This window comes from Thalassophryne amazonica, chromosome 15 (assembly GCF_902500255.1).
Source record: "Thalassophryne amazonica chromosome 15, fThaAma1.1, whole genome shotgun sequence".
In the NCBI taxonomy this organism is placed as follows: Eukaryota; Metazoa; Chordata; class Actinopteri; order Batrachoidiformes; family Batrachoididae; genus Thalassophryne; species Thalassophryne amazonica.
In genome coordinates this window covers 91,663,793-91,677,263 of record NC_047117.1, presented here as the reverse complement: position 1 = coordinate 91,677,263, position 13,471 = coordinate 91,663,793, and the positions used below count along the sequence as shown (strand labels likewise).

General features: G+C 41.3%; 1 protein-coding gene across 1 annotated transcript; it reads right to left on the bottom strand.

Annotated features, from left to right (window-relative positions):
• ntan1 (N-terminal asparagine amidase) lies at positions 1-6,862 on the bottom strand. Its single transcript, XM_034188929.1, has 10 exons — positions 6,652-6,862; positions 5,563-5,665; positions 4,602-4,667; positions 4,406-4,514; positions 4,075-4,148; positions 3,940-3,993; positions 3,226-3,279; positions 3,040-3,137; positions 1,189-1,302; positions 1-698 (listed from the first exon to the last, which is right to left on the bottom strand). The coding sequence occupies exons 1-10, from the start codon at positions 6,730-6,732 to the stop codon at positions 528-530; spliced, it is 924 nt and encodes a 307-aa protein (XP_034044820.1). The 5' UTR covers positions 6,733-6,862; the 3' UTR covers positions 1-527.
• Positions 6,863-13,471: the final 6,609 nt, after the last annotated feature.

Sequence of the window (13,471 nt, the reverse complement as noted above, 5' to 3'; positions counted from 1 at the left end):
TGTCACTGTGACATCATAAAGCAGGTTCTTTAATGATGCATCACAAAATGCAAAAAAATTAGAAAACTTTAAGGCAAAAGGATCATCACCATAATTTAGCCATTTTACACTAAAATCTGTTGGTTGCATTTTCAAATATTTTGTCTACATGCATTCATACTGGACAGACGGGGTGATCACATGACCCTAGAGGTGTGCAAAAGTTTGACCTTCACCCCCCCCTCCATTGGTTGGTGGTGCCAATCATTTCTTTCACACATGCATAGTAAAAGTTTAACCTTCACATGCTGCGGCTCTGCAGGTCCTCACGACAGTGAAAACATTGACATGCTTTGAAATTTTCACTCGTGCTGCTCGAGTGCTCAGACTCCAGCGTCCAGCACGCCGTCCGGCCAAAACGCATTCCCACTTTAAGACACCATGAACAAGGAACAGCTGGTGAACTGGCCACAATTTATCTGTAAAGTTCAGAGGCAAAAAAAAGAAAAGTTCCGCGGTGAAGTGGAACAGAATGTGGGCCTGAGCTGCTACGATTGGACCATTCTCTCCCAGGCGCCGTGCGCTGCCCTGTGGTAGAGTTGCGGCTGCCCGCCGGGGAACAGACTGTCGGAGCTCGGGTTCTGCAGAAGGAACTGGATGGTGGATTTCATGTGCTGGACAAAGTGTGGTGGCTCGGCCATCGGAGAGGTGGACAGGTACTGAAGAGGAGCGACAAACATCAAGTCAGACACGGTTTACACACAGAAGGTGTCATGTGATCACACCTCTGTAACAGCTACAACAACCACACGCAGGAGGTTCAGTTGTTCCTTTGATGTACTTCAGCCCAAACCCGTGAAGGACTAAATGTCACTGCACACAAAAGAGACAGCAGCCAGTTCGAGCACGCGCACACTGGACACTGAACTAATAATGTGCGTTTTGGTGTTTAATGTGGTCTGTAGTCTCTGTTTCACTGCTGCAGCAGGCGGAGGCGCCAACCCAGGATATAAATAGAAGTTATCTGACGCAACTCTGGTTCTGATGCAACCTGCAGCCTTCTGCAGGCTTTTCTCTGTGATGCTAAAAATCTTTCATGAGAGAAAACTCCCAGCTGTACCAGGAAAAAGTCACAAGTGCCAAAGAAAACATTAGAATTGAAGATGACATCAGTGTTATTGAACGTCATCGACCTTCAGATGTTCTTACCTTTAAAATGGTGTCATCACTCTGTGACAACCAGAAGGCAATATCCAGATTAGGGGACCACTTACACGGGCTGATTTTAACAAGTCCTCGGCTTGGATCATATATGTCAACCATCTGTAAGACAAAACGTTTGTTTATTAACAGAGCTGAGAGAAATAATTAGTGTTTTAGTGATTAAATAGCAGAAAATAGCAGCTGTTTCCATAATCAATTTTTATTGAGAAAAATAAGGTCTCACTACTTAAGTGAAAATGTAATAATTTTCCCTTTTTTTGTCAGTTAAGTCACCTGACAAGGTAAGGTGACATTTATGGCGTTACTTTAGATCCCCTGCTAATGTTTAAAAAACATGTAAAACAAATGTGTCAGAGACTTTAATATAGGAACTTTGAAATGGATCAGGAGCTCTCTAACTTTGGAAGCAGCAAAACCTATTTTAACACAATGATAATGTCCAGATTTTATTATTGTATCACATGCTGGTCATAAGGAAATAAAACCGCTTTGAAACTGTTAGAACTCATTCACAAAAAAGCCTGAAAAATTTTGGACTGGAGAACAAGACAGCACCATCACTGCCATGTTCTGGAAAAATACAGACTGATGAATTTTAAAGTCACTGAAAGAATGACAAGTATCCGTTTAGTGCATAGAATTATATACATAACTCTGCACCTGCTCCTCTTCAGAACTTTGTCCAGTTAACATCTCAAGTGACAAACAGAAGTACACGCTCCGCCACCAGGGGGCAGTGTACTGTTCCAAAACGTAAAACAACTTTTGCACAGTCAGCCTTTTCATATAGAGATAAAAAAAAGAAAAAAAAATATGAGATCATCACTGCCCATTTCAATATTTACATCTGCTAAGGACATAATAAAATCATCTGTGTTTATTTATTTTCAAAACTACTGCACAGATTTTGACTAAACTTTTACCACAGATACATATTAGGCCATGGAAGACTGCATTAAATTTTGGAGGTGATCCGGATCTGGATCTAGATTTCACTATATATAGGCTTTAAAGGATTACATCAAAACTGCTTCACAGATTCTCACCAAATTTGCACCACAGACAGATATTAGGTCATGAAAGACTCCGGATTGGCAGACGTCTGAAATCTCTGATTGCTCTTGTTCCTTTTACATTCCATTTAAAACACTGAGATCAGTGTTCCTTTGATCTCTCCTGTAACATTCTTGCCTCATGGGATCATAAAGCTCTCTGAATCTAATCTGTCACTTCTTATTTGCAGTAAATTCTCATTCAGGTATCTGCATACGTGCAGACAAACTGGATGAATAATAAACTCAGAATTCTGTCCACAGTCCTGAATGTTCGTCGCTCAGCTGTGCAGTTCTCTTTTATATTGTAAACTGAATCTCTGAGATTTGGAATTTCAGCTGCACAATCAGGTCTTTTAGTGACATCATAGAGGCTTTAAAGCTGAACCAAATCACCACTAAAATTTACTTGACTTTAATCCAGCGACTATCTCTCCATAAAACACAAATTGTTCAACAGTTTTTAAATTTTAATGTCTGTGATCTCACAGGGGTGGTCACATAACCTCCACCCTCCTCTCATTAGTTCCAGTCCTACATATTAGCAATCTGTACCATGGGTTTTGGTTGTCTCAAGTCTAAAATTTTGTTCCCATATAACATAGACGTCATCTTATTTTTTATTAAATTAAACAGTTAACAACTATTTACCCCACAGCATTTTAGTGAAACGTCTGATTTGGTTTTATGAAAATACTCAAATAATGTTTTTTAAATTTTTGGGGTTTTTTGTGAAGAAATAAACAAACATGCTTTAAAACCTAAGTTTCATGTTGTGCGTTACCTGTCCTCCAGTGAAGGTTCGAGCTGAACGCAGTTCCTCTGCAGGTCCTTTATGATGGAATAAGGCAGGGAACACATCCCCCGTTTTAACATTTACACCTGAGTGGAATCAGATTAATACACAAGATGTCAAAGGTTACATGTCAATCAAGCATTTGCTACTGACTATCATTTATTCATCACTTACCAATTCCATATACGATAGGTCTGTGAGTTCCGTTCACACTAACGTCATTCATTTCTATAACATAGAACAATGATATAATTAGACAAATACTGTTTTTTCAAAACACTAAAGTGCACATAATTAAATGTTATCTTTCAGTTACAATTAAATATGTTTTGAGGTTCATGTTGTCAAAGTCCCATAAATCTACACGTGTGATCTGTGAAAAACGCCCGTGCAGTTTGCAGGATCGTCAGAGCGGTGGGCGTGGCAAACTCCAGCTCCATTACTTTTAGAGCAACGGACACAATTTTGTTTTCATTTATATAGTGCCAAATCATAACCGAGTTGCCTCAAGATGCTTCACACAAGTAAGGTCTAACCTTACTAACACCCAGAGCAACAGTGGTACGAAAAAACTCCCTCTGAGGAAGAAACCTCAAGCAGACCAGACTCAGAGGGGTGACCCTCTGCTTGGGCCATGCTACAAACATAAATTACAGAACAATTCATAAATCGAATATACAGGAAATGCTGTTGGTGCACAGGACATGAAGGTCTCCAGCACAAATACAACTCCCATCTCTGGATGGAGCTGCACCATCCTCTGATACTTCACACAAATGTGAAGTATCAGAGAAGATGCATCAGAGTCTACGAGGATATTTAACATGTGTTTTTAAGATTCCTGCTGACCCCACAGAAAGGAAAAGACATATAAAAATGAGTTTTTACCTGTGATGCAACATGTTTCCAGTTGGATATCTTCTTTCTGATTGTGGAATGCAGCTGTCAATCAAAAGAGACCTTTCAGGATTGCTATCATGATAAAACTGCAATGTTACACAAATTAATGTAAGAAGAAGATACCCAGCAGGTTCAGGCTGAGAGTGTGGGACATCTTTGATTCATCATTAAATCCCCCGACAAGATGGAGTTCGAGTCTAAACAGTGAAAAACAAAGCAAGTGAAATAAATTCTGACACTACAGTGATAGAAATACTCACCTCATTCTATGTTAGTGTGTCTCATCAGTGTGTAGCACACACATTTACAACAGACTGTCCTGTGGTTTGTGTGATTTTGGTATTTGTGCTAATTAACCAATGGTGAACACTTGTTTTGTCTTGATTTTCACCTCATTTAGTGCACGTATCTGCACGGTGAATGTGATGACGTGGTCTGTGTTTGAGTTTCACACCTGCCCTCCTTCACATGATTACTCAATGACATAACGGCTTTCACAATGAGTGGCACTTCTGATTGTGTGCTGGAACCATCACAGTGTGCCAGACAAACAGCTCCACTCTCTAAAGAAACAATAAGAAGTGTTAATGTCATGACGACTTACAGAGTCTGAATTAAGCACATAACATGAATCCAGTGAAAAATGTTACCGGTGTGTCGCAGTACGACCAAGTGGCAGGTGGTGGCGTCATCAGATCCAATGACTGAAACATTATCTGTGATAGATGGAAGGAAAAAAGCATGAAGACTGGAAGTCTGTCAGAGGCTAACAGATGTTTAAAAGCAGACGTATGAACCAAACTGACCACAGAAGAGTTGAACCTGCAGTTTACCCATACGGCATCAAAATGATTCTTCTTTAATTCATTCATTCATTTCCTATCACTTATCTGTGTTTGGGTTGTGGTGGCAGCAGACCAAGCAGCTCAGACCACACTTCCCTATCCTCAGCCAAGTCCTGTAATTCTTCCTAGGGGATCCTAAGTCATTCCCAAGCCAGTTGGGAAATATAATCCCTCCAGTGTGTCCTGGGACTTCCCCGGGGTCTCCTCCCAGTTAGACATGCCCAGAAGACCCCCCTAGGGAGACAACGGGGGGGCATCCTCACTAGATGCCTGAACCACCTCCACTAGCTCCTTTCGATACGAAGAAGCAGTTGCTCTACTCTGAGTCCCTCCCAGATAGTCGAGCTTCTCACCCTGTCCAGGAGGGTAAGCGCAGATACCCGATGGAGGAATCTCATTTCCACTGCTTGTATCCACCACCTCATTCTTTCAGTCATTACCCAAAGTTCATGACCATAAGTGAGGACAGGAGTGTAAATCAACTCGTAAATCAAGAGCCTCGCCTTCTGGCTCAGCTCCTTCTTCACCACGGCAGTCCAGTATAGCACCTGTAAACCATCAGACGCTGCCTCAATCTGTCTATCGATACTTCTCTTTTTTAAAGTAAACACCCCAAATTTCTTAATAGAGCTGGACAATGTTTTTGCTCATGAAACTGTGCAAACAATGAATAGGACATCAAAGTGCAGAATTTAACTTCAGAGTATTGGTGCTTTTTTTCTTCAGGTCTTCAGGTGTCCCCTTTCAGATTATGAGGTTTACCTACCGTCCTTTGGTGTCGTTGAAGCAAACTCCCTTTGTTGAACGTACAAGAGGCACTTTGGGTCAACGTTAACAGGTGGCTTGGAAGAAAATGATCTTGCATTTTGCTGGAAAATAGCAAAGAAAGGCACCACAGTTAACGGAAGATCTCAACTTGACCTGGATTTATGTGGATTATGTCAAGCACTTTCATGCTCAAAGTGCTTTATAGCGATGCCTCACATTCACCCATTCACACACACTCTCGCCAGTGTCAGTGTGCTGCCGCAAGGTGATTGACTGCACATCAGAAACAACTCAGGGATTAAGGACCTTGCCAAAGGCCCGCAGTGATTGTCTGGTCTGGCTGAGGTTCTAACAGAGGATCCTCTGGTCTCACACGAAACCATCACCTCCCCAACAGGCTAAACAGATCAGCTCCAAAGATGTTGCCAGACCAGATGTGATCAGTAAATCCTCCAGTGAGTTCTGGGTCCAACCTGTAGTCTCCTCATACCCTGAATATATCCAGAAAACCTCCAAAGGAAGAAGATGAGGACAAATCCTGATCCAAGAACCAACCCAAGTAAACAAAATATGATTTCTTAATGCCGCTTTAAGACATTTTGAAGATATTTAATGAGTTTCATTGTTACGTAAGGCCTTATTTTAAAACAACTTTTATTTTAAAGCTACTTCTGCGACTTTTTAAGGATCATCAGGAGTAATTTCAGTAAAAGTAAGTCCCTGCAGCTACTCCCTTGTTTGCACTTGGGGTCACCACAGCAAATCCAAGGTGGATCTGCATGTTGAATTGGCACAAGTTTTACGCCGGATGCCCTTCCTGACGCACCTCCACATTACATGGAGAAATATGGCAGGGGTGGGACTTAAACCCGTAACCTTCTGAACTGAAACCAAGCGCATTAACCACTTGGCCACCACCCCTGCACAATTCTTTGTCAGATATTTAAAGTTACAGCTTTTATAACTGAAGGAAACCGAGGCTGGTTTAGCAGAAAAATAAATACATAGATCATTTTTATTCCTTCGTGGTTTATATTGTTTCAGACTGGGTTTAACTTTTAAGAATAATTGAAGTGATAAAACAAACCTGCAAATGTGGAAATCTGTCAAACAGCTCCGCTGTCGATCTGATCCGGTCAATTCCTCTGTTGTGAATTAACAAAGGCATTTTCTTTAAAGACGTGCAAATGAATTAATCTTAATATTCGGTGATAATGTGAGAAAATGACGAAATTATTTGACAGTTTGTTGCGTCCTGTTCGTCTTCCTCGACTTTGAAAAGGTGTGGCGATAGAAAACGTGTTAGCGCATTACCGCCACCTAGTGATGGCAATTTCGAGGCCTCATGAACCAATGAGCCACTTCAACACAACTGGCTGAAAATCGACACACTGCTTCGAGGCGTTTGATACAGACCTGAGCGAGTGCTGTGACAAATGTTTGCAGTAATTCATGACTGATGTGGTTTGTCCTTGAAAAATACTAATAAAAAATGTCATCTTCATTATTGTGTCTTTCTTAATGTAATAAATAGTCCCTACAGATGCACACATACTGGTTATGAAAGCCTTTATTGTAGACTATATGTAGATTCATCAGTCCTCAAACAATATTTGGATGGAATGTGACGGGAAAAGTGAGAAAGGCATGTGCTTCTGCAACTTGTGCTTATGATACTGTAATTTGTAAATTAGAATAGAGGGGATAGGAGACGGTGATTGTGCAACTATCAACAATTTTTATTCAAAAAAAGAATCATTTCAACAGTGCTGGGCTTTAATCGGCTCCTCTTCTGCCTCACCACCTCTCCAGCTTTGGAGAAGACCCGCTCGCCAAAATCACAGCTCTTCAGTCACTCAGCTCAGTCTCTGATCTACCTATGAATATATAGTCTAACCTATAACCTGTGTTCATGTACTGTGTGGATAAATGTTGTATATGAATGGATGCCTGTTGTGTGTGGTGTGTGTCTGTCTATGTTAGGTCCTATGTGTATGTAGCTAACTATACTAAATGAACTCTAAACTAGACCTAAATACGTGTATAAACTAATGCTGTCCCTGTCACGTAGTAATTGGCAATAACACTGTCGCTAGCAGTCTCCTCCTCTCACAAACCCACAGTTTGTGCCGCGATTCAGAGATCATTTAAATACTTGGCGGGTCGTATCGACACGCCCAGATTATTCGACTTTCCCGCGAAGCTCGACACGTGGGGTGACGTAACGAGGCCTCGCTCGCAGTGGTCACGTGATGGGGGCGTGCTCGAAACGCTGCTCACCGACACTTCTGGTTCACAAAGCTCGATGCTGTGTCGAGCAACCTGACTCGAGCTTAACATCACTACCGCCACCTATTGGTGGAGAGTGCGGATGGGAAGGGGGAAAGGCTTCATTCGCCGTGTGTGTTTGTGTTTGTGTTTGGGGGCTAATTCATTTCCTGCAAATGTTCTTTTCCAGCATTTTCACAAATATAACACTGCTTTCATAAATACAAAATCATGTTTTTTATTTATGATAAAAAACATGTTTTTTGCAGTAATGACACTCGGTTACGCCAATCGGAGGTCACTAAAATTAACATTGAATCGGTGTGTAACTTTGCAAAAACAATGTCGGACTCTGTAGTTTTCTCTGGGCCCCTCCCCAATCGGACCGGGAGTGACATGTTTAGCCGCATGTTCTCCTTGAATTGCTGGCTGTCTGAGTGGTGTCCAAAAAATGAGGTGGGCTTCATTGATAATTGGCAAAGCTTCTGGGGAAAACCTGGTCTTGTTAGGAGAGACGGCATCCATCCCACTTTAGAGGGAGCAGCTCTCATTTCTAGAAATCTGGCCAATTTTTTGGGATCCTCCAAACTGTGACTGTCTAGCGTTGGGACCAGGAGGCAGAGTTGTAGTCTTACACACCTCTCTGCAGCTTCTCTCCCCCTGCCATCCCCTCATTACCCCATCCCCGTAGAGACGGTGCCTGCTCCCAGACCACCAATAACTAGCAAAAATCTATTTAAGCATAAAAATTCAAAAAGAAAAAATAATATAGCACCTTCAATTGCACCACAGACTAAAACAGTTAAATGTGGTCTATTAAACATTAGGTCTCTTTCTTCTAAGTCCCTGTTGGTAAATGATATAATAATTGATCAACGTATTGATTTATTCTGCCTAACAGAAACTTGGTTACAGCAGGATGAATATGTTAGTTTAAATGAGTCAACACCCCCGAGTCACACTAACTGTCAGAATGCTCGTAGCACGGGCCGAGGGGGAGGATTAGCAGCAATCTTCCATTCCAGCTTATTAATTAATCAAAAACCTAGACAGAGCTTTAATTCATTTGAAAGCTTGTCTCTTAGTCTTGTCCATCCAAATTGGAAGTCCCAAAAACCAGTTTTATTTGTTATTATCTATCGTCCACCTGGTCGTTACTGTGAGTTTCTCTGTGAATTTTCAGACCTTTTGTCTGACTTAGTGCTTAGCTCAGATAAGATAATTATAGTGGGCGATTTTAACATCCACACAGATGCTGAGAATGACAGCCTCAACACTGCATTTAATCTATTATTAGACTCTATCGGCTTTGCTCAAAAAGTAAATGAGTCCACCCACCACTTTAATCATATTTTAGATCTTGTTCTGACTTATGGTATGGAAATAGAAGACTTAACAGTATTCCCTGAAAACTCCCTTTTGTCTGATCATTTTTTAATAACATTTACATTTACCCTGATGGACTACCCAGCAGTGGGGAATAAGTTTCATTACACTAGAAGTCTTTCAGAAAGCGCTGTAACTAGGTTTAAGGTTTAAGGATATGATTCCTTCTTTATGTTCTCTAATGTCATATACCAACACAGAGCAGAGTAGCTACCTAAACTCTGTAAGGGAGATAGAGTATCTCGTCAATAGTTTTACATCCTCATTGAAGACAACTTTGGATGCTGTAGCTCCTCTGAAAAAGAGAGCTTTAAATCAGAAGTGTCTGACTCCGTGGTATAACTCACAAACTCGTAGCTTAAAGCAGATAACCCGTAAGTTGGAGAGGAAATGGCGTCTCACTAATTTAGAAGATCTTCACTTAGCCTGGAAAAAGAGTTTGTTGCTCTATAAGAAAGCCCTTCGTGAAGCTAGGACATCTTTCTACTCATCACTAATTGAAGAAAATAAGAACAACCCCAGGTTTCTTTTCAGCACTGTAGCCAGGCTGACAAAGAGTCAGAGCTCTATTGAGCTGAGTATTCCATTAACTTTAACTAGTAATGACTTCATGACTTTCTTTGCTAACAAAATTTTGACTATTAGAGAAAAAATTACTCATAACCATCCCAAAGATGTATCGTTATCTTTGGCTGCTTTCAGTGATGCCGGTATTTGGTTAGACTCTTTCTCTCCGATTGTTCTGTCTGAGTTATTTTCATTAGTTACTTCATCCAAACCATCAACATGCTTATTAGACCCCATTCCTGCCAGGCTGCTCAAGGAAGTCCTACCATTATTTAATGCTTCAATCTTAAATATGATCAATCTATCTTTGTTAGTTGGCTATGTACCACAGGCTTTTAAGGTGGCAGTAATTAAACCATTACTTAAAAAGCCATCACTTGACCTAGCTATCTTAGCTAATTATAGGCCAATCTCCAACCTTCCTTTTCTCTCAAAGATTCTTGAGAGGGTAGTTGTAAAACAGCTAACTGATCACCTGCAGAGGAATGGTCTATTTGAAGAGTTTCAGTCAGGTTTTAGAATTCATCATAGTACAGAAACAGCATTAGTGAAGGTTACAAATGATCTTCTTATGGCTTCGGACAGTGGACTTATCTCTGTGCTTGTTCTGTTGGACCTCAGTGCTGCTTTTGATACTGTTGACCATAAAATTTTATTACAGAGATTAGAGCATGTCATAGGTATTAAAGGCATTGCGCTGCGGTGGTTTGAATCATATTTGTCTAATAGATTACAGTTTGTTCATGTAAATGGGGAATCTTCTTCACAGACTAAAGTTAATTATGGAGTTCCACAAGGTTCTGTGCTAGGACCAATTTTATTCACTTTATACATGCTTCCCTTGGGCAGTATTATTAGACGGTATTGCTTAAATTTTCATTGTTACGCAGATGATACCCAGCTTTATCTATCCATGAAGCCACAGGATACACACCAATTAGCTAAACTGCAGGATTGTCTTACAGACATAAAGACATGGATGACCTCTAATTTCCTGCTTTTAAACTCAGATAAAACTGAAGTTATTGTACTTGGCCCCACAAATCTTAGAAGCATGGTGTCTAACCAGATCGTTACTCTGGATGGCATTTCCCTGATCTCTGGTAATACTGTGAGAAATCTTGGAGTTATTTTTGATCAGGATATGTCATTCAAAGCGCATATTAAACAAATATGTAGGACTGCCTTTTTGCATTTACGCAATATCTCTAAAATCAGAAAGGTCTTGTCTCAGAGTGATGCTGAAAAACTAATTCATGCATTTATTTCCTCTAGGCTGGACTATTGTAATTCATTATTATCAGGTTGTCCTAAAAGTTCCCTAAAAAGCCTTCAGTTGGTTCAGAATGCTGCAGCTAGAGTACTGACGGGGACTAGCAGGAGAGAGCATATCTCACCCGTGTTGGCCTCCCTTCATTGGCTTCCTGTTAATGCTAGAATAGAATTTAAAATTCTTCTTCTTACTTATAAGGTTTTGAATAATCAGGTCCCATCTTATCTTAGGGACCTCGTAGTACCATATTACCCCATTAGAGCGCTTCGCTCTCAGACTGCGGGCTTACTTGTAGTTCCTAGGGTTTGTAAGAGTAGAATGGGAGGCAGAGCCTTCAGCTTTCAGGCTCCTCTCCTGTGGAACCAGCTCCCAATTCAGATCAGGGAGACAGATACCCTCTCTACTTTTAAGATTAGGCTTAAAACTTTCCTTTTCGCTAAGGCTTATAGTTAGGGCTGGATCGGGTGACCCTGGACCATCCCTTGGTTATGTTGCTTTAGACGTAGACTGTGGGGGGGTTCCCATGATGCACTGTTTCTTTCTCTTTTTGCTCCGTATGCATCACTCTGCATTTAATCATTAGTGATCGATCTCTTTTTCCTGGTTCTTTCCCTCAGCCCCAACCAGTCTCAGCAGAAGACTGCCCCTCCCTGAGCCTGGTTCTGCTGGAGGTTTCTTCCTGTTAAAAGGGAGTTTTTCCTTCCCACTGTGGCCAAGTGCTTGCTCATAGGGGGTCGTTTTGACCGTTGGGGTTTTTCATGATTGTTGTATGGCCTTGCCTTGCAATGTGGAGCGCCTTGGGGCAACTGTTTGTTGTGATTTGGCGCTATATAAGAAACAAGTTGATTGATTGATTGATTGATTTAAGTTGCCTCAAGGCGTTTCACAAAAGTCTAACCTTACCAACCCCCAGAGCATGAACACAGGCGACAGTGGTAAGAAAAAACTCCCTCTGATGATTTGAGGAAGAAACTTCAAGCAGACCAGACTCAAAGGGGTGACCCTCTGCTTGAGCCATGCTATAGACACAAATTACAGAACAATTCACAAAACGAATATACAGGAAATGCTGTTGGTGCACAGGACAGGAGGGTTACAGAAACAGACACCACACCCACCTCTGGATGGAGTCACACCTCAAACAGAGAGAGAGAGAGAGAGAAAAAAACAGAACCAGGCATCAGAAAGACAACAAATACAGTATAATTGGTCAGCATTAAACAAGAAAAACAGGAAATACTAAGGCGATCGCCAGCCACTAGCCCTAAGCTTCACTAAAAGACCCAGAATTTAAATAATGATTCATTTATTAGTGTGATAAAAAAAGTGCAAAATAGCATATAAAAAATACACATCACACATAAATGTACAAAAAATAAGAAAAAACAACAACAAAAAACCACAGACTGAGCAAAAGTAATCCATATTTGTTCTGTGATATAAAATAATGTGATGTTTTGTGGTTTACATAAATAGAACATCTGGGAACCATCACCTTATCATGGTGGAGAGGTTTGTGTGCCCTTATGAACCTGAGAGCTGTGCTGTCTGGAGCCTTCATGTTCCTGGTAGGGTCTCCCATGGCAAATTGGTCTCAGGTGAAGGGCCAGACCAAGAATGGTTCACAATGACTCCATGGAAAAACAAGGAAGACAAAACCTGGCCCAGCTCAGAAGAAGCCTGGGGTCCCTGTCTGGAGCCGGGCCTGGTGGCCAGCCTTGCCACAGAGCCCCGCTGGGCTTAGCCCAAAAAGGCAACGTGGACTTTCCATCTGTGGGCTCACCACCCGCAGGTATCCCCCAGTCAGAGGTGGTTAATGTGGCCGAGGAAAGGGAAGTCTGGAGTCCCCTGATGGAGCTGTTGCCCTGTGACCCGATCCCAGATAAGTGGTTGAAGATCTATGCATATAAATAGAATCTGTTTTATGTGCTTGAAAATTATCTAATCTAAAATAAAGTAATTTGATACATGACCATAAAGCATAGATTGGTCATCCCTGCACTGAAAGGGACTGTACATCTTTTTTTAATTTAAGATTAGTCCCATTGAGATCTATTTTGCAAGGGACACCTGGACAATTATAAAATTTCTAATCCAACTAACCTTAATGTCTTTAAATGTGGGAGGAAATCGGGGAGAACATGCAAACTCCACACAGGAAGGCCGCAGGTAGGAATCAAACCCACGACCTTCTTGCTGTGAAGCAGCAGTGCTAACCACTAAGCACCATGCTGCCCGCATCTGCACCCCAATCACCTGTTTCTGCACTTTTCCCATTCCATTACGTTTTATTTATTTAACAGTGAAGTAGTTTTGTCTATTTGACTCTTTTACTTCTGTTTTCTTATTGTTTATGCATCGATTCTGATTCACACCTCCAAAGCTTTGCCTCGACACGGCACCCATTTCACGA